The 22,530-nt window shown below is 34.8% G+C and overlaps 1 protein-coding gene across 2 annotated transcripts in view; it reads right to left on the bottom strand.

The window, feature by feature from the left end:
* Nucleotides 1-22,530, bottom strand: part of KLHL1 (kelch like family member 1) — a 239,145-nt gene that overhangs the window by 48,470 nt on the left and 168,145 nt on the right. For both annotated transcript variants that reach the window (XM_035561284.1, XM_035561285.1), the window contains one exon: nt 17,734-17,920. In XM_035561284.1, the coding sequence (XP_035417177.1) occupies nt 17,734-17,920 (187 nt within the window). The remainder of the gene's footprint in view (nt 1-17,733; nt 17,921-22,530) is intronic.

Raw genomic sequence — 22,530 nt, 5'->3', positions numbered from 1 at the left:
GTCTCTTTGACCAGACAACAACTGCTCCAAAGTGGAACAGGTACTGATCCTTTAAAAGTGTTTCAAGTATTGGTAACACTCCATTCTTCAATCCAGACAAGAAAAGAAGTACCTTCAAATTATATGATAGTCCTGGTATGAAATCAGCTCATGGATGAATAGGGGATGATTGAATCAGTTAAAATATTATAGGTATCTTGATGATAGTCAGAAAAGCATGCTTTTATTTGTTTTTTCCCCTTTGGCTGAAGTATATTTCATGTCTCCCAGTCAGTTCAGTTTCTTGCACTGGAATGCTCAGACTCTTTTCTAAGTCTATTTTATAAAGACATTCTTCCTTCAGCAAGACCTCTAGTCTTCAGGTTTTTGTTTTAGAATCAGAATTAATCAGAAATGATTACTAGTCACTATAGACTTTTTTAGTATATCTCATCAGTGCGTGCAGGCCAGTTGTATCTATTTGTATCAGCCTTGCATTCTCTAGACTTTATTAAAAATAAATAAATAAATAAAAGTGAAATTAAAAATCTCATTGACTTCAGTGACTCTTAGCACTGATGATCAGCTAGCAATTGTAAAGTAAAAATTACCAGACCATCTCTACATCAGCTGCATCTGTACACAACAAAGTCTAAACAGAGAATAGCTATATAGAAAACACCTACAATGTCTCCCTTGGATCTGCAGAAGATAGTGAAGCAGCTGCAATCTCTGCTTATAGTCCAAATGATAAAATGAAGTAACATCTCCTGTTCTGCTAACACATCAGTCCTGTCATCAAGCAGTCTTAGCATACAGCTTGACATGGGCCTTTTCAAAATATTATTATAATACAATAAGTATGTAGTTTATTAATAATCAAGAAACATATAATAATAATAATAGTGCCATGTCCTCACCATGAAGACAGCCAAGCAAATAGAACAGTTCATCCATAGAGGCTGGACAGTGTCCATCCCTGGAGATTTTCAGGACCTGGATGAATGGATACATTCTGATTCCCTGCTTTGAGAAGGAGGCTGGACTAGAGACCTCCTGAGGTCCCTTCCAACCTGAATTATCCAGTGATCCCACAATTCCATGATCTGGGATGGAGACTGTGGCCATCAGTTCCTTTTCCTAGGCATGATTGATAGTCAGTAACAGTAAACCTCATATATGATACAGCTTTATCTAAGACTGTGAAATTAAATAGTGTGAATAGAAGACTATTGCCATCCCTTTCATCTTCCACTATGTCATATATTTCTTTGAGTTTATTGTTATTTATTATTGGTATAAATACTTAGCTATCCATGCAAATTATACAGAGCCATAAACTAAAACCTTAACAATTCCTTTCTGACTCTTTCATTCCCAACAGAATTACAAAACCTCCTCTTTTTAACTTAAAAACAAAGACAAAAAAAAAATTACCCCATTTATCAGGTATTATTAGTGTTTTGAATGTGCTTTCTCAAATTTAATAGGGTATAAGAACACAAGCAAAATAGTTTTAATAAGCACTAAGCCACTCACAATTGAAGTCATGAGATTACACTTGGTTTAAAAATACACTGTAATACAAGTAGTGTTTAGCTTGGAAACATCCTTCAAGAGAAAGGTGGTGAAACCACTGAAAGATAACATCAACAGAGATTTTCAGATGCATTTAATTGGAGATTATTGAGAAGAAACACACTAAACTTAATCCTGCAACATAGGGGAACTGAATACATGAATTTAATTTTCTCTTACAGCCTTACATCCATCCTTTAACTTTATCCTAGACAGACGCAATAAGAATTATACTGTTTACATTTTGGGTCTACTTCTTTTTATAATGTTTAGACTGTTCTTCATTCCAATACAAACTGAAAAGTACTGGAAGTGGTTGGTCAAAAAACAAAGAATATTCTTCCACCATTATCCAGGAAGAAAACTAGGCTATTATTTATGATAAAATCATAGATTCATAAAAGAAAAAGGATTTTCTTCACACAGATGAGGAGAAGAGACAAACCCAAGCCTGACTGCGGAGGATACTTTAAGATGCATAAAGGCTCCAGGAGCTCATTGCCAGATTCAACTCCAAATTAGGTTACATATTAGGCTGCTTTGATGAGAAAAGCTGTGGGGTTTGCTGTAATGCACCATGACAGTCACCAGAGATTTTGCAGAGGCACGTGCCTCAGAGACCTTCTGAAAATGCTAATATAGAGTACTTTGCCTCATTGCTGTGGAGGCTTTAGAAAAGCCTATTTATTGTCTTCATCTTGTTTTCATACTAGGTTAATGTTAGCTTTGGCCAACTGCTAGGAATATCCATCATTAATTCTCTGCATAATCCTGAACTCTTTGTCCTGCAGATCATTTTCCTGATGCTGATTAGCCAGTCACTAGAAACTCAGAGTTTCTTTGGTCACATCCACATTGATGTATCTTCCACTTCTCTTCATGGTCCAGTCCCCTACTTGGATAAGAATTAGATGAATACCAGGGTTCTTCCTTATCCTTAGCCTTCTCAACAAACTTTTCTTTCTAAAGGAAAGAAATCTAGGTTACAGATTGGAATAAAGCCATGAATTTTTCTAGCTGAGACTCTAATATTAGCTGCTTTGGACCATGGCCACAGCATCCATCAGTTGCTGTAAAGACAGGCCTCTTGCATCCAGCAAGGCTCCACAGTACTATTGTCTTACTCTCAGGAAAAGGTTTCAAAGAAATAAGAACTACTTTGTGAATTGCAGTGTGTACTCCACTGTAGTAGAACACTGGATGTTTGTCAGGGTAAAGCCTGAGAGCAGGAAAGCAAATGTGAGGTGAAACGCAATGTCAGAAACAAGAGGTTTCAATCCATTCCAATCCTTCAGTTAGCATTTGTGACTAGCATTGCTATTGTTTCTTATCAGGTGAGATGTTTTCCTATGCAGGCAGGTGAGAACTTGAACTTGAATGGAAGAATGAGTTCAAGTTAATAATCAATATATATACACATACCTATGTCTATGTATATTTTATAGACAGATACATGTATTTTAAATATATATATATATATGTTTTTGTATCTGTATATAAGGTAGAGAAAATATAGAGGAGTATTTGTATACACCTCTGCTTTAGAGATAACTATATTAAATAATATAATAACAGGGAACATAAGAGTTTCTAAAAGAGAATGTCATAATGGCAATTCCTTTCTTCCAATTTTTTTTCTTCCCAAACTGGTAGTGGGTGTTGGTGTCTACTGCCTGAGATACTAGAGTGGCTAGAGGTATCAAAACAAGACGAATAGACAGAAAAGGAGTGATTCATCAATCCACCTGACTGATTGTCATAATAGAGCAGATCATTGTGACAAAACCTCATTGCACAAAGTATGAAGGTATGAAGGTATACTAATCATAAAAAACAAGCTTATGCATATAATAGGATGCCAAGTCAAAGTCTTTGTCAGCATGGTTGAAAGCATAACTTGTTTTCCTAAACAAACAAACAAACAAAACCACACAAACACACAAAACAAACAAACAAAACTACAAAAAAACAACTTTGGTTAATAATAAATTTGTGTATGTTCATAAAAGACTATTTTTTCATTTAAAAGAGTAATGGAGCAGTAAGTGTATTTGCAAGTGTATTTATCTCAGTAAAAACAATGTAGTGACTCAAGAAAAATATGAGATATTGCAACTTCTTAATGTGAGAGACATTTCCCCATATTTATTCTGAATAATGGAAACCCATGAACTTTAGGGGGTCAGAAGTATTATATGTTTTATGTGATTATGCAGGTCAAAGTGATTATGATGACTATCTTTACAGGAAGTAATCAGTAAGTAATTAAGAGTAAATTATGAGTCACATTAAACCTAACCTTTATATGTACTTCAATTTTTCATTCAAGTTCCATCTCTCTACTTGTCAGTAGAAAGTTGATGTAATTTTAGTCCATCATTCATCTTTAAATATGTTGCCTTTTTTAAAAAAGCCTAAATTATGTTCTTACCTCTGTTGTCATATCAATTACCATACTTGCTCTCTACAAACTGATCAAATATTTATACGACTGGCAAAGAATAAATGAGAAAGTCCCTTATGATATGAGAAAGAGTCCCTTATGATATGAGTCCCTTATGATATCAGAAAGAAAGCAGGAAACTGGAAACATTACAGAAACAGATAATAAAGAGTCTAAGTTGTCTAATCCTCATAAATGGTCCATAATTGTCTAACTAATGGTATATATTTTTTCTTTGTAGGCTTTTCAGAGCAATATTGTCCTGGTTTTGGCTTGAATAATTTTCCTCTTAGTAGCTGTGCTGTGTAGTAGCATACATGCTGTGTTTTGGATTTAGGATGAGAACAATGTTGATAACACACCAATGTTTTAGAGGTTTTAGGTGTTGTAGAGTGGTGTTTACACAGAGACAAGGATTTTTCAGCTTCTCACACTGCCCTGACAGTGAGGAGGCTGGGGGTGAAGGACAAGCTGGGAGGGGACAGAATCAGGACAGCTGATCCAAACTGGCCAAAGGGATGTCCCATACCATATGGTCTGATGCTCAACAATAAAACCGGGGAGAGTTGGCCAGGGCCAGGGAGGGAACTGCCACAACTCAGGGTCTGGCTTGGCATCTGTTAGTAGGTGGTGAGAAAACACATTGTGCATCACTTTTTTGTCATTGGTCTCCCCAGCCTGTCCTTCCTAAAGAGCCTGTATCCTTCTGTTACAACAATTCCATCATGGGAGCCATCCCACCGTATCTCCGTGATGCCAGTAAGATTGTAGCCCTGCAAGTGTATGCATGTCTCCAACTCATCTTGTTTGTTCCCTATTCTGTGTGTGTTGTTGTACAGGCGCTTAAGAGGGGCATCCCAGCATGCTGTGTTCCTAGAAAGTGTTTGGGGGATTTCTCCATGATGGTGCCCAGTAGGCAATTCATTGCTAACCTGCAAGTGCTGCAGGTGACCCTGCTTAATTCCTATTTTGTTGATTTTGTGATCCCTCCCCCTCACATCACCCCATTCCCTTTGTTCAGCAGCCCCATGCATCACTCTTTCACTGGGCTGCTGGTTACCCTCTCCCACCCGACTCCTTCTTAGTTTAAAGCCCTGTTTATGACATCAACCATCCTATTGGCTGACCATCCGTTTTCATCAAAGGATGAAAGTTAACTTTGACTCTTCCCTTGTATTTGAAGTTCTTTGGGCTTAAGAATAGATCTTTTCTGGTTCTTCTATTTCAAACTGTAGCTGAATTAGCAATTTCAGATGTTAACTACACTGAGAAAATGCCAGAAATTAAGTGATGTAAAATAACTACCAAAAAAATAGCAGATGGTTTAACAATCTGTTTTTTTTTCTATTTAGAAATGCACATGTAAATCAAAGTACTGTACTGTTAAATGGCCTATGAGGTTGAATGTTCTGGAACACACTGAAATTCACAGGAGTGAAAAGAAGCAAATAGTAATGTTAATACTTACATGAACTGTATGAGAAGGGAATTTTAGTTTGATTTATACATTTAATTAACTCATCAGTCATTAGCCTATGTAGTTCATAATCCTCTGGTGAAATAATTAACAAAACTCCACCTTCAATCTACAATTATGCTATCATGTTACTTAATAAATTATGATTCCTCTCTTCAGAATGTTGTGTTGCCATCTAAATGTAACACATATATATATTTTAGGAATTCAAACAGTTCATTTCAGTTTCAAGTTATTGGGTGAATCAAACTAAACCCCACACTCCTATGGCAGTTTATCAGACATATATGCAGTAATAAGCTCATGGAATATATTAAAATGACTGAAAATATGAATGTACACAACAGATAAACTAAGGTTCCTAACTTCTGTCTATTCCATTTAAGTAATCTAAAATGAAAAGTGAGTGTTGATGTGTTTTTGAAAAATAAACACTGAAAAATTCAGTTGCCATTATGCATAGCATGTCTTTTACTTTGGTATTCTAACTTTCTCAAGAAAAACCACCATGACGACAACCTCATTACTATGCTAGGTCAATTACTCTGATGAGGGAGACATTTTTTTGCTGTTGTTCCTGTTTGTATATTCCATTATTCTTTTCCCATTGCATATTCCAAAAAGGGTAAAATAGGAAAACTGAATTGGTCATTGGTACACACTGCTGACCTAAAGCTGAGTGTTATTTGTTCCTTACTGCATTTTACAATTAAGGTAAATTATGCCATTTTTTTTTTTCCTTCTGTTCACTGCAGAGTGACTGGGAAAACACTGGATTATGCTAACAATTTTTTTGTTTGTTTAATTTTAAATGTCTATAATATGGGGAAAGTGAATTCCATAAAGTATAAGAAACAAACAAACAAACAAAAAACCTATAGCATATCACATAGAATGGAGTAAATATCCTATTACAATTCCAGTATTTTCAAATATCACCTATGTCAATAGATGATTGAAAATACTGGAATTGTGTGGCTGAGACAGAAGTATTGCTTAAATACATCAAACAAGATTTCAGAGGACAGCTCTAGATATCTGAATTAAAAGTGGTATTGTCTATCTTTCATTGGAAATGATCCACTTTCATGCTTTGGATCTCTGTATTACTTTATTGGAGAGTGAAATCTAGCAGCATAATCGCAGCTTCATGGTCCAGAGCTTATACAAAAGACTATACTGTTCATTACAATCCAGAAACAGACAAACAAACAAACATTCTGCTTTCAAAATTCTGACCTATAATCAGCTAGAAAATTCTAGAATACATAGAACATATAAAAATAAAAATAAAAATGGAGATAACTCCTCTTAAATTTTCAGTTAATTTTTATAGAAAAAAGCATTTGTTAAAACAGAGTTGTTTTATAACTACATATTCTTATAGTAAGTATCTGGTGTTAACAAGCTGATTGTGTGGAACTCTTCTGTATTAAAAAAATCAACAGGGTCTGAGAGAGAAAACTGTCCCTTGAACAGCTGGTTATACCAATCTTTCTTTTTCATGTGCCCCAAAGTTGTTCTTACAATACAATATACTATCATCAGGAGATATATTTTTTTAAGTAATATAATTCAGTGGTATTTTTAAAATAATAATATTAGCATTCAAATTGAGAAAAATAACGTAAGTGAAAAAAAAAAAAAGAGAATAGTCAAGTAAATACACTTCATTCATCATTTGTCATAACAGAATGAGAGAAATAAAGGCCATTAAAATAACAAATGGAACACAAAATCAAACCAATAAGCTTCTAAGAAATAATTAGAAAAATATACAGTTCACCAGAAATTGCTTTTATTTTGGAGAGTATCATATTTCATACTGAATGGAGATTTATCTCCAGTAATGTACACTTTTTGTAGCACAAACCGAAATATTTAAATAGGATCTAATTAGTGAAATATTGCAGATGAACCAAATCTCCTCTGAAACAAACACTAGACATACAATACACAAAATGTGCACTATAGGAAAAAAATTATTCTGGAGGTCCCAGATACGTGTTTAATGTTATAGTTACTTGAAATACTGGCTACTATGCTAAAGTCTCCTTCTCACAAAACAAATACAGCTATCTAACAAAAGCCACAATGAAAATTTGAAAAACTATACGCTGTAAAAATACTTGATTTCCTACATGCATATCTGCTTCTCTAAGTGCTGTACACAGAACAGCAGCTACTGAATTGGCATGAAAGCACCAAAGTCAAAATGAAATTTCTGATTTTATTTTGTATGTTATACCTTACTAGTGAAGACAGTGCTATAATGAGGTAAATGGTATCAATCTTTTAGTACAAAGATATGCTGCATTTTATGCTAAGCAAGATAAGCCTTCAGCTTGTGTCTGTCCAAGAGCTAATAGCTGATTGTACTTATTTATTTATTTTATGTGTAAATTCAGATGTTCATTCTGAAGAATCATGACAGTTATTGTGTGGGAGTATGTTTTGGATATTTGAGGTTGAATAATGCTAACAATATATCTAAGTGTATTCTTCCATAATCTATTTCCACAAATTTATCTCAATGAATAAAATAGGAGTATCTCTGAAGAGCAAAATAATACAATATCTGAAGTACTGCTTCAGAAGGGTAATTAATATTTCAGATTTTTTTTTCTGTCATTTTAAAACATGGAATGCTAATCTTAAATTTGGTGCTCCTGGGTCCCCTTCCATGATTATGAAAGCTATAGTTAAGAAATGTAAGATTCTTATTCTTTCAGAATATGTTTTTTAATACAAGCTTCATATTTATTACAGAGTAATTATTTTTTCTGGCATCAATATAATGAAAAAAATGACAGTAATGTTAACCTCCAAAGCCTTTCATGGTACTCTGTTAGTGATGCAATCTGCATATTGTAGGGCATCCGTACAGAGCATTGACATATATGGTTATCTCCTACAGATTTCCGTATCTGCGGATACGAATTTCCACAGTGCTTTAACAAAATTCCTCTTAGATATTCTAAATGACTTTCATAAAATCTTGCTTGTTTTAATACTGTTAATCAGTTCAACAGAATCAGTTGGGTTATTTTGTGCATTAGATCAATAATTTATTTATTTTTAATTAGAATACTGTGATTTAATATTACTGATCCATTTCCACTCTTACTGATTTTAATTATAAAGTGGCATATTAATTTTCTTAACATCAAAAACAATCTTAAACTTTTCAACATGCAATACTTTCCATCTTAGAGGCCATTACACCCACCTGCAGAAAGCTAGTACCATCAAAAACACACCAAGGGAACTGCAGACAGCAAATTCTCAGGTCTTATTGTATCTGCTCTGTGGAAAATGGTCATGACATGAAACTCAAGACAATACAGTCAAAATATGACTTTTCTCTGTAACAATAAAGTTTCAAGAAATAAACTCTATCTTTCTATGAATCAGACTACCACTATTTAAAAATTTCTTACAGCATGAAAGACAACTGTGATCTACTACAATAATTCCTGAGTGACAATATTGGTCAATAGTGGAAACTCTAAGGAAAATATTTACAGAATTGCAGCCTCTAGTAGTTGAACATGTAATATTTTTTATCACAGCTGTTCCTTTCTGAATAATCACTCAGTTTCATCAAAATTATCATCAAAAGGAAATTTATTCAATATCAAAAAAAAGCTAGATGAATCTAGACTTTGACAGGGCAAAAAATACAAGGACATCTCTATGAAAATACTACCTCCTGAAAAGTAATACAAAAAATAGTTCACTTTTAATTAGGTGATGAAGGACCTCTGTTTAAAATAAGGAAATAATTGGATGTGAATTACTTAGATAAATTAGACAATTTCAAATGGACTAGTCCTAGAAAACACTTTTATTTGGTGTTAAAAGCAAAGGCAAAGAAACTCTGAGGTCTTCAAAGTTATTTTCAAAAAATTCAGGAATTACAGGATTAACTTCAATTTCTCAAGAGGGATAGGAAAATATTAAACCGTGTTAAACAGGTATGTTCTGAAAGATGTATGAAGTAATCTTTCAGGTTAAATCACTACTGCAAAAGCCCTAGAGTGGGTTCTGTAACTTTTTCCTGCTCTGGCATGGGAATTAGACTACATAATCTTTCAAGGTCCCTTCCAATCCCTAACATTCTGTGATTCTGTGATTTTTTGGGGCACTATTAACTGCAAGAAAGGCTTGATGGAAAAGTAATTAAAAGCCTGATGGAAGCAGGTGGATTAAATCATACTTCCACTACAGCAAGAAAGGGCTGAAAGTGTCAGTTTAGCTGTTGTAAGATATTTTTTCTGCCAACACGAATCGTTAAGTTTTGGACTAGCTGAAGTTATCATTGGAAATACTTTAAAATTGATTTAGGTAGACAGCTGCTTGGAATGTCATAGGCATCATTATTTTGCCATAGCATCCTCCTGAGGTCCTTTAAGGCTACACCTACACGATTCTTCAATTTAATGAAACAAATGTCCTGATAGAAAACATATGGGTGAAAACAAACTAGCACTAAATGCAGAAGATATTTATTTGGAGGATCAGAAAGGGCACATATAAAATGTTATCAATAAAAAGAGTAGAATTGGAATAGTTCAGCATAAGAAAGACAGGGAAGTATTAGAACAAGTCCAGAGGAGGGCCACAAAGATGATCAAGGGGCTGGAGCACATCTCTTATGAAGACAGGCTGAGGGAGTTGGGGTTGTTCAGCCTGAAGAATAGAAGGCTCCAGGGAGACCTTCCAGCACCTAAAGGAGGTCTACAGGAAAGCTGGGGAGGGACTCTTTGTCAGGAAGTGTAGGGATAGGACAAGGGTTAACGGCTTTAAACTAAAAGAGCATTGCCTAGAAAAGCTATGGATGCCCCATTCCTGAAGGTGTTCAAGGCCAGGTTGGATGGGGCTTTGAACAACCTGGTCTAGTGGAAGGTGTCCTGCCCATGGAGGGGGGTTGGAACCAGATGATCTTTATGGTTCCTTCCAACCCAAACCATTCTATAATTCTATGATTTTATGAACTGCAAAAGGGACAGGTCATTTCTTACTTTTCACTTCATCTTTTATGAACATCTACCTATTTCATGAGTAATAACAGCAAATTTATGTTCCTCATTCATGGGAGCAATTAATTTACCATTTCTCTACAAATATATTCTGCTTCACTATTGCTGAACACTTTTCAAAAAAGCTTAATGTATTAATACAATTAAGCTGCAACTCAAAAAACATCATCAATAACAACAAAACAACAACAAAAAACCAGCTCAAACTTATCAATGTTTTCTGTGAAGGCCTTGCAGTGTTGTCCATATCTTCTGTCAGTCAGTCTCATAAAAATGTGTCTTTACCTTGAATGCCTACTTCAAACTCTAGTAGCTAGAATCAATCTAGAGCTTTACACTTGTAGAATCCTTTAAACTAGAGAGAGATGACTAAGATTACTGTGAAATTGCTAAAGCATTCTTATGAGCAGAGCAACTGAAGCATGGAAGCTGCACAAGCTTGTCTACATTACAGAAAGATTTAGAGTTAAAAGTAGAATGTTTGAAACAGATATTCCAATGCTTTTTCTAATCATTGGAAAACAATACTAGAAACAGACACTTAATATAAATGTTAAAAGACTAATTCTGTAAAGACATCATGCAACCAACAACCAACATATCTGAATAGAAATGTACTACCATAACAATGATGGTAGCAGATAATAAAGCACACTAAAGGATAATTCATGCTTCTCTATATAGTACTTCAGTTCTCTCTCTATATATATTTTAAAATACTTGTGTATGAAAGCACATCTGTGGTTTTGCAAGTCTTTTTGTTTCTTCCTATTTCTTCTTATAGTTCTTTTTCAGCTCTTACAACACTCACATTTATCTTATTCTGTTTTCTTCCTTCCTTCTTCTTTCTTTTTCTTTTTCTTTTTCTTTCTTTTTTTTCTTTTTCTTTTTCTTTTTCTTTTTCTTTTTCTTTTTCTTTTTCTTTTTCTTTTTCTTTCTTTCTTTTTCTTTTTTTCTTTTTCTTTTTCTTTTTCTTTTTCTTTTTCTTTTTCTTTCTTTCTTTCTTTTTCTTTTTTTTCTTTTTCTTTTTCTTTCTTTCTTTTTCTTTTTCTTTTTCTTTTTCTTTTTCTTTTTCTTTTTCTTTTTCTTTTCTTTCTTTTTCTTTTTTTTCTTTTTCTTTTTCTTTCTTTCTTTTTCTTTTTCTTTTTCTTTTTCTTTTTCTTTTTCTTTTTCTTTTTCTTTTTTTTTTCTTTCTTTTTCTTTTTCTTTTTCTTTCTTTTTCTTTTTCTTTTTCTTTTTCTTTTTCTTTTTCTTTTTCTTTTTCTTTCTCTCTTTCTCTTTCTCTTTCTTTTTCTTTCTTTTTCTCTTTCTTTCTTTCTTTCTTTCTTTTTCTTCCTTCCTTCCTTCCTTCCTTCCTTTCTTTTCTTCCTTTCTTTCTTTCTTTCTTTCTTTCTCTTTCTTTCTTTCTTTTTCTTTCTCTCTCTCTCTCTCTTTCTCTCTCAATAGTAAGTGGACAGCATACCTTCTGGCTAAACACTGTACAATTAAACTAGATATATAGTCTATCTTCTTTTATCCCCGTATTAATAACGGTATTAATATCCCCCATCATTAATAATGATATTAATTTAATTACAAGGGGTTTTGAATATTCAGTGCATTAAATAAAGAATTCTGCGGTTATTTGAGAAATTATTTTTAATTTTTCTTTTTTATTTTTTATTTTTAGTTACCTATTTTCTAAGGCAGACTGATCATGGCATTTCTCAAGTATTATTCATTCCTGTGTACAATTGTCATTCTTTCCCTCAAATGTTTTTTGTAAGGGTGTGTGGAAGAAGAATCAAAGAATCACAGAACCACAGAATCCACAGGGATCCACAGGTATAATCAAGACCAAATCCTGGCTTCACACAGGACCACCCGGAAACCAAAACAAAGAGAGCACCTATTCCTTTAAATATGTTTTTACCTTACCAATAAAGTACCTTTTCAGTGCAAAGAAATGGATAATGAGAAAAGCAGGAATTCATAAACAACATTCAGAGCACAAACCTCACCAACAAGTGATAAGGGAGGCAGTAACAAGAACCAAACTTGTTCACTCACAGTAATTGGTAAGGGTATGTGGGAGTGTAAAAACATCTCTTTCAGCAAGGTTGTCTGATCATGGGCGTTGTCAGATGGGATGTTAGGAAAAAGGGGGTAGCCATAAATAAAATATTCAAAGACACAAACCTGACAGACAAACATAACAGAGACTATGACAAGAAACACACCTGGCCAGTCACAGTAACTAATGGGCTATCAAGAAACTGCAAGCAAACCGAGACATTGAAATTGACAAAGATGCCAACCTAAGTGTCCAAGATGTTGTAGAGTTTGTGGGACTGTGCCAGCTGATGAGGGGGAGATCAGGGGGACTGTGCAGAGGAAGGGGAGCAAGGAGGGACAAAGGAGAAACAGACAGAAAGGCATATAAAAGGGACTATCACATGTAAGATAAGGCTGGTCTGGCTTGACTGTCTGAGTCTGTTCCTTATCACCACAGTCTGTCCTGTCTTCTTACTAAATCCTTTCCTAATATTCTCTCTGCGTAATCTTGCTCCCTACCCCAAGTGTCAGCACTGCAAGGGCTCAGTGCCAGCTCCTGGTGAGACCTCTGTGTTTGAGTGAAATTTGGTGCCAGCTCCTGGTGTCAGGCCGGTGTCTTTGTGCCCTGCCCTGAGGTGGCAGCTGCTAAAGCCAGTGGGGTCTCAGTATCAGCTTCTGGAGCAGGTGGGAGTCTTCAGCCTCCAGCCCCAGAGATGGGAGCGCTATGTGTCCCCAAAACTGCTGCTGGGGGACAGGGCTGAGTGAGGCAAGTGAGGAGCTCTGTGCTGGCAGCTGGAGCAGGGCCGCGGCTCACAGCCAGTGTGCCTGGTGACAGCTGCTGCTGTCTGTGTCTGCTCTAAAATGGGCGTCCGTGGGCTGTGCGTGTGCATTCACTGGCAAACCCTACACTGGAGTGGCCAGAGAGCGGGGGACCCAGGTACCAGCAGGGGTAAGAGGAGGGCAGAGAGTTCAGAAAGGTGTCCTGGCTAGCACTGCTGGTTGCTGTGGCTGTTCCTAATTTCCTTTAACGTTTTCTAAGCATCATATTCAATGAACTATTTACATGCATTGTAATATCTGAATAGGTATATAAAAAGTTACCAAGTTCTTATTAAAAAAAAAAAAGTTTAACAAAAATATGTTATGAAGACAATCTGTCATTAAATCCAAGAAGCTCTAGCCATTAATTTATTTGCATTCTGGATTAAGGAATACAACAGCTAGAGTTCTTAGTATTAAACAGGTAGAGTTTTAGAGTATTTTACCATGCCACAATCTCAGACTTGAATATATAAATACATACCTCTAGTACTTAACAAACATGTGACTTTGCATAAAACTTTTCTAAAAATATAACAAAGAGAAATATTCTGTAATTTAGTTTTGAACTCATTGGACTTTTATTCTTTTCCATCTTTTTAAAAGAAAATACTATGCCTTCTTAAGTAAATTTTGCTGTTTGTGTATTATACAAATACCAGGACTACAGGCACGTTCTGAAAATCAAACTCAGTTACTTTACACTGAAAATTGTGAATAAAATGCAACTAAGATGAATATAAGATGCTTTCTCAAGATGGTTATATACATCAAATGAATGCTTAATGAATACTGTCAAATTATTTTTGTATGTGATGACAAAGTGGTTTCTAGTAATTTCCAAAACTTGCAAAATGCTATGAAACAATTTTGATGGATTTTACTTTTTCCCTTTTTTTTTTTTTTAATGAATTTGCACTAACCTGAACATGAAGAAGATAGATTTTCAAGTTATAGGCATCTCAAGCACAAATTTTAGAGACCAACAAGAATGAACTGAGGAAAGATGCAATGCTTTCTCTATTTCTGCCTTAATTTACAGTATTTCCAGTAGACTCCTAAAGGACTGAGAACATCAGTATTTCTTTCTGTATTTCTTTCTGTATTTAATGTGTGCCTCTATGAGAATGAAAAAATTAAAATTAAAATAAATAAGGTGCAAGCAAAGTGTGTTGTGAGGAGTCTTGATAAAAGCTTGATAAAAATTAAAAACGACAGCAAAAACAACAGAAAAACTTAGAAGATAACTAACATAAAGAGTAACTTTAAGGAACAATGTTAAATGACATTCCTGTGTAATTATAAGTAATAAACAACATTTGCAGAAACATATTTGTAAAGAAAAAGTATTATTACAAATGATTGAAAGCTATTACAGAAAAGACAAAATATGCAAAATGGGAAATATGCAAAATGGGATTTTAAGCAGCAGAGACTAGAAATCAAAACTTCGCATTTTTGTTATTGCTGTAGTGAAAGCAAAGATCTTTCTAAAAATAAACAAACAAACAAAAAAAAAAACACAATTAAAGGACTTCTAATATGGTTTGATATAGACTAATGTTGCATTTCACCTCACCCTCAGAGCAATTTTCCTGATAGATTTTGTATCTAATCACAAGATTAAAGAAAGATACACATTTAACATCAGCGTTTCAGTAAATCACCTTTGCCCTCTCTGTTAATGACCCATCACATTATAATGGAAGACATTCTAGCTGAAGTATTTTCTTCTTTTCTTCTCTTCAATACAACACCGTTCAATTGTTTATACTGATCTCTTGCTGTGGAAGTGTATTCTCCCCATCTTAATTTTCCATTGTACTAACCAACACAGATTGTAAAGATTGTGTTTTACCACACAGCTTTTGTTCTGCATTTGGGATTGCTAGACTGATGTAAAAAGTCAGTGTTTTTCCATTCTCAGAAATTGTTAATTGTCACTTCATGAATTTACTCATTTATTTCAGTCTATCATCCTCCTTTATATGTGCATCTAGACAGCTTTTGTCTACTACTAGATGATTAAATCCTGCTAATTCAAATTACAGGAGTTAATATGACTATATGAATGGGTAAGGTGAAGAGAATATTGTCAGAAGTTTATATCTTATTCATCTCATTCTGTTAATGTAACCACATAGAGACAATCTTATTCTTAGTTTCTTATATATATATATGTCTTTTAAATTAAATGAATAAGTAAACAACAGTGGGTGGAAACAGAGATTGAAATGAGGTTTGGGGAATTTAGGGAATTAAAATTATGAAATTCTCTAATCTTGCTCCATTTAATTCTATCCAGTTAGTACTATGTTGCATTAACTTTTCACATCAAGCACAATTCCAGTCACCGTCTGCTGAAGTTTAATTAATCACTTCTTTTTTATATGGAAAGGAGAATTATTATAGAAGAGATTTCAAAACAAACTTACTTTAGCATGGTATGCTACTTTTTATGTAATGGGACATATAAACTCCAAATATTTTCGCAATACCAGCACTTACCCACTGCTTTATACACTAGCTACTAAATTGCTAATTTGCTTAGCTCATCTCCATCTTATATGTAGCAGTTTCATATTTAGTTGCAAACACCAGCAAGCATTTAAAATAAATCATTGTGAATAATAGTAATCCAAGTCAGCACTTCAATAGAAAAAGTTGTAGAGAAAAAAAAAATCATTAGTGAGGACAGGTAATACAGCATTAGTATCGTATCATGACCCGAAGAGGGGTGCTTTATGAACTCACAGTAATTCTTCAAAATATGCAAACAGTGCTCTGATTTTCTGAACAGATGTGGGGATCAAGGCTCATGGGCCTAAAATTTATTCATGGACATGGCAGCATCACATGTGAGAGAGGGATGAGGTGAACAGATACAAGTCGGTTCTGCATGGCTGCAGAGCTATCAGAAACACATTACACCCACTCTAACAGTCTTCTGTGCAGATGCAGCTCTGCTGTATCAGGCTCCTTCTCAAAGCATTTTTTTATCTGCTGTAAATGTATATAAGATCTAGGACTTCTGTTTTAAGTCAGAGTTCGTATCAACAGAGGGCTGAACCTCTGTTGTGCTGTTCTCACTTCCAGCTACAGAAATAAATCACTTCAGATCACTTGGCTGATCTGAATCTGCAAAACAGATTGTGATTCTGTGATGGATGCTAAACTTTTGCTGTCTTCCTAAATATTTTTATATTTGATTTGCTATATGAACCAGAAACAGATCTGTACAGTAACCTAGAAGAAATACAGCTGCACCTAAACTGGGTTTATGGTCATTCCCAGTACCTGAATACTTTAGGTGTTCACAGCCATTTGTCCTAAATAAGAGGAAAATTGTATTTCAGGTATTTTATGATCTAAAGGCATGCCTAACATTTAGCTGCACAAACATTTGTAAATGTTTAAAGGTCAAAAATAATCTGTGGATATAGTGTACATATATATAAGTATTGGTTCTTTTCTCAACATTTTTCTATTCTCCCAACATTTCTTTTACACACAAGCAGAGATGTCATACATCTTTCCCATTTTTTCTGAGAACACTTTATGTTAGATTAGAACTTATGCTTCCGAAGGCATATTATTCAGTCTGAATATTGACAACAAATGTAAGATACTGTGGAATTGTTAGTAAATTTCAGGGAAAACTAATAATGAGAACCTTTACAAATATATAGGCTTGTTATACAGCTTGTTTTATTTCAAATATTTTATTTTATTTAATAAATCAGTGAATTGTATTTCTTTGCCAGATATAAAAGCACATCGTCATAATTCCAATTCACAACAAATAAAGACAAAATACTTTGATAAAATTTCTATTGCTTCCTACTTTTTAAACTAGTAAAATGGGATAATTCCACCCTCCTTTAGCTGTTGAGAAAGTCATAATCTAGTTAAAGCTAGTTGTCTGGATTTTTTCTCTAAAGAAATATTTTTTTTGGCATCAGAAGAGCATGATTCATCCAAAAGACTTAAGACAACTATTTAAGGATGGAATACACTTCACATAAAACTGCCTTTTTCATTGATTAGAAAAGGTGCCTACACATTTGACTTATAAATGAAACAGAATTTCTAGAAAGCTAAAACAAAAGTAAATTAATCTCACTAGAGATATTTTGTATAATGAACTCAAATCTCAGTTTCTGTTCTCTAACAGCATTACATTTTTCTTAGAATATCATTGGATTTTATTTGGACCAAAAGTCTTGGCAGCTTTTCTGGATAGACTTGGGTCTTGGCAGCAATTCTTGATTGACTTACATATGCATCCCTATTCAATATTCATTATTTTCTAATGAAGAAAATACACAATATAATGTTTATAAATGAATATCCTTTAATACCTTTGTTGTTATCCATTCCTCCAACAGCATAAAGTGTGCCAACTGTAGATTTTCTAGGTTTAGTTCTTGGACTTTGCATAAGAGTTCTTCTCTCTGGTAAAAGATGGTATTTCATGGCTTCCAGAATAAGCTTCTGGCATTCTAGGTCATCCTTAAAAAGTGCGTGGTTTTCAAGGTCAGCCAGTATCTGTGAATGACAAGATCATAAATAAAAAATGTTGTCATATTGCTAGGAAAGCAATACTATGCAATGAGATATCACAAAAATGATGTCATAAGTACATGACTTCAGTGTGGAATACAGGCTTTTGCAGGATCCTTTTTGCAGGAAGAAGGCCAGGAAAGTAAATATTTAATTGATTTTGAAAAGATTCCAAGCAACTTTTAGATTATTTCACCATCCCTCAAGACTACCATCTGTCTCTTACTGAAGTCACTGAAGAAAATTAAGTATTCTCTTGTAGGCTACAGCCTTACTTATTTTAATGGTTTCCAACATTTCTGGATCTGATAGGATCCAGAAGGCATCTCTTTGTAAGCATCCTGAACATGTAGTCAGATAACACTGTCACATAACACCATTACAGTATTTTATGTATTTTACTTTCCAGGAACATCCCTCATTTCTAATAAAATAAAATATAATAAAAACCACAAACAAACAAACAAAATGCTTGTGTAAGTTTTTCATTTATTGATTTGCTGTACTATTGGAAAAAATAAGGATTAATAATCCAGATAACATGACCATCTTTGTAATTGGTGTAAAAGCTATTAGTAGTATAGTTACTATAGTTACTAGCTATTAGTAGTGTAGTTACTGAATACAGATACTCAATGAATACAGCTGAAAGAACATTCTACTATATTACTATATTTCCAAGAATTTGTAAATGTCAAATGTTGAATTCACTTGCCTGTATCTAGCAGCACTTGAAATGCTATGCATCACTGCTGCAGTTTCACCCTTCAGGCAGCTAAACACTGCACAGCCATTCGCTCACTCCCTACCTGCCAGCCACCCCCCCACCTCCCGCCCCAAGTGAGATGGGGGAGAGAACTGGAAGGGAAAATAATAATAATTATATACATATAAACATAAAAACAAGTGATGAACAATGCAATTGCTCACTATCCACTGACCGATGCCCAGCCAGTCCCAGAGCAGTGGTCCCACCCTCTCCCAGTTTTATTGCCCCACCTGACACCATGTGGTATGGAATACCCCTTTGGCCAGTTTGGGTCAGCTGTCCTGGCTCTGTCCCCTCCCAGCTCCTTGTGCATCCCCAGCCTCCTCACTGGCAGGGCTGTGTGAGAAACTGAAAAGTCTTTGGATGAGTGTAAGCATTGCTCTGCAACAACTAAAATATCAGTGTACTATCAGTGTGTTATTCTCCTAAATCAAAAACATAGCACATACCAGCCACTCTGAAGAAAATTAACTCTATCCCAGCTGAAACCAGGACAATCACCCTTGAAATTTTCAAGATCTCATTGCCTAAGCAACCTGGCCTAGCCTCATAGCTGACTCTGAGCAGGAGTTTGGACTGGAGACCTCCTGAACTCTATTCCTGCCTGAACAATTCTGGGATCTGATGCCAGTCCGGTAAACTTCAGCCCTTATACAGATTTTGCATCACACCTGCCAGGCCCATGCAGATGTCTCAGCTTCCATAAGGTACCAGAAGTGGATCAGACTCTCAATGGCTACATTTAGGCAACTGAGTTAGATGCTTTAGATGCTTTTTTAGATCCTTTAGATGCTGATCCCTATATACTGTTGACTATAAAAATTAAAACAGGATTTAATTGCGTATGGCACCACACCTGTACAGTCTGGAAGACCTCTAGATCTTATACAATATCTGTCTTGGAGACACAGTTGCTTCTGGAGATGCAGCTGATGGCAATGATGCTGAAAAATTTAGTCCTCAGTGTCTACAAAGAAACATCACCCTCACAGGCACTTACATACAAACATACGCAAACTGCAATGCAGTTAACTAAATACAGGCAGCTAGATTCATTTTAAGGACTGTTGACTAACTGTCATCTGAACTCCAACTGCTGATGAAGAATGTGTGAATGTTCTTTATCAATCTCTCAGCCTTTTTCAGATAGCATTTTCTGTGACATCCAAAACATTACTAGTTGGTACATGGAAATAGCACACTGTTGCTTCTGATTTTAGGTATCAGTCATGAACTGAACTTATTGAGTTCCAAAGTAAGGCATTACATACCGCAGTATCTCAGCTCGTGCACCAGAATTCTTATTTTACATGGCTGATGACCTAACAGTCAGTAGACCTGGTTATTAAAATACAGAAATAAGAGTAATCTAGCCTAGTATTTTGTCTCCAACTGTGACCATAAGCCAGGGAGCAAGCCATAAAACTAGTTTCATATACAGAGTAATTCTCCTTAATATTTCCCCAGCGTCCAATTTTCAGAACAAGGACCTTCTGAGGTGAATGTCTTTTCTATGCATTTTACAATTCTCAGGGACCTTATCTTCCAGAAATCAGTTCAAACTTCCTTTGAACTCACGTAAATTTCTTGCATCAACAATATGTTTTGACAACAAATTTAGTCTATGTCTTGATGCATATGAAGGTTTACCTCCCTTTGCTTGCTTTGAACCTGACTCCTTTGGCTTCATTTGTTTTCATTCAATATGTTTAACTCATTTCTGTCATTCAGAGCCCCTTAATTCTTCTAATGGATGAGCAAATGCATAACTGAGCCCTACCATACTCTCTAAGTCAGAGTCACAGAGTGGTTGAGGTTGGAAGGGACCTCTGGAGATCATCTAGTCTAACCTCCCTGCTTGAGTAGGGTCACCTAAAATACATTGCACAGGATTGTGTCCAGGTAGGTTTTGAGTAACTCCAGAGAAGGAGACTCCACAGCCTCTCTGGGCAACCTGTTGCAGCACTCTGTCAACCTCACAGTAGAGAAGTTTTTCCTCATATTCAGCTGGAACTTCCTGTGATTCAGTTTGTGTGTATTGCCTCTTAGCCTTTCACTAGCCACCACTGAAAAGAGTCTGGCTCCTTCTTCACACCATCCCTTAAGATATTTGCATATGTTGAATAGATCCTCTCTCAGTCTTCTCCACGCTAAACAGACACAGCACTCTCAGCCTTTCATCGTAAGAGAAATGCTCCAGCCCTCTAATCATCCTAAGAGAAGACAGGTAAGACAAAGGGGCTGAAAATGTATCTATTAATATATATTTGGGGATGTCAAATATCTTTCATGAGCTCTGAAAAAATTTCTGTCAGTGTTCCAAATCTGGCTTCATGTAACAAAAAATGAAAGGATGAGGCCTTTAATTTTACCTCCCAAGGAATAATAAAAGGCTTATATGCTTTCTCTCAACTTGGCAGATTTTTTATTTTTATGTTTTAAATTGTCGTATCAACCTTCTTTGTCTGGTGGAACAAACACTTTTCTTATCTTAAATGGAAAATGAGGCATAGAAGACCCTCCATATATTTACTTTTATATAAATATGTAAATTGTGTATTTGCTAGCATTTCCTAATAAAACAACAGTATCTACCATATCCATTTTTATAAATGTGCGTGATTATTGTATTGAGAAAATCCTAAAGCATCTTTGAAACAGAAGCAGCAGAACTGTAAACAACCGACTGTAAAAAAAAAAAAAAAAAAAAAAAAAAGTTGTCTAATATGAATACAGTCTTAGAGAAATGTTACAGTATAGATTTGAAATTAAACCTGCTGCTCCTTTAAATTTGTCATAAGCTCCCATTCTGGCATCTCCCTAAAATATCCGTATCTTTTAAACCAATTAGTTTCTACTGATCTATGTACTCCAAGGCCATATTCCTATGACCACAGAAATTCAGTACGTGGCAGCCACTATCACATACAGAAGTTATCTATATTGAAGGTTTACTCCTCAGAACCACTTATCTGTGTCTAGATTTCAGATAACTAACAAGAGAAAGCATCTTTTTTTTGGAAAACAAGTTCACTAATTTGGAAAACAAGACACTAATACTACAGTCAACTTAAAACAATGTATACTTACATCTATATACAAGTGGCTAGAGGTGCTGGGTTGTCAAGTTTCTTATTAAAATAATATGAAGCACAGGCAGAAGAGAAATAGACACATGCAAAAAAACAACAGACAATTGTGTTCCTTGATGGCAGTATTTTTAAAAGGTGTCACTGTACATGGCTGAGGTTAAGAGCTTGATATAAATGTTTGCAAAGAAAATGCACGTGAAACAAATTACACTTGAAAACACTCTTAAACTTTATTATCTTTTCTCACAGGAAAATGGCCAACTCCCAAAGTCTGCTATTTTCAATCAAAATGTCATCCCTTAAAATTTTATCAAGAAGTGCATTTAAATGGATACCAGTCTGACATATTTCTTAAACATATAATCTAACATAAACTACCTTCACATCTAACCTCACGAATTTAAATATCAACATTTTATTCTCTTCCCTCAGAGTTGGTATTTTCATATTGACAGTAACTGCATTACATAAAATAGTTTTGCTACATGTTTTTATATTTGATATTTTCGAGCTACAGTCAGTACCAGAATAGCAGAATAATCACTGAAATTTTTATTATTTCTTGCAGTTTCTTACATCTAAGCTAAGCTACAAGAAAACTGAGTCTATAATTACAATTTGTTTCATTTTTAAGTTAATTTACTTTCCCCACTGTGTAGAGAAAAATACAATTCTCAAGAAGGTATTTAAGCTATTATTATATATTGTATATAATTATATATAATTATATATAT

This window comes from Cygnus atratus, chromosome 1 (genome assembly GCF_013377495.2).
Source record: "Cygnus atratus isolate AKBS03 ecotype Queensland, Australia chromosome 1, CAtr_DNAZoo_HiC_assembly, whole genome shotgun sequence".
Taxonomy (NCBI): domain Eukaryota; kingdom Metazoa; phylum Chordata; class Aves; order Anseriformes; family Anatidae; genus Cygnus; species Cygnus atratus.
This window is presented reverse-complemented; position numbering and strand designations above follow the sequence as displayed.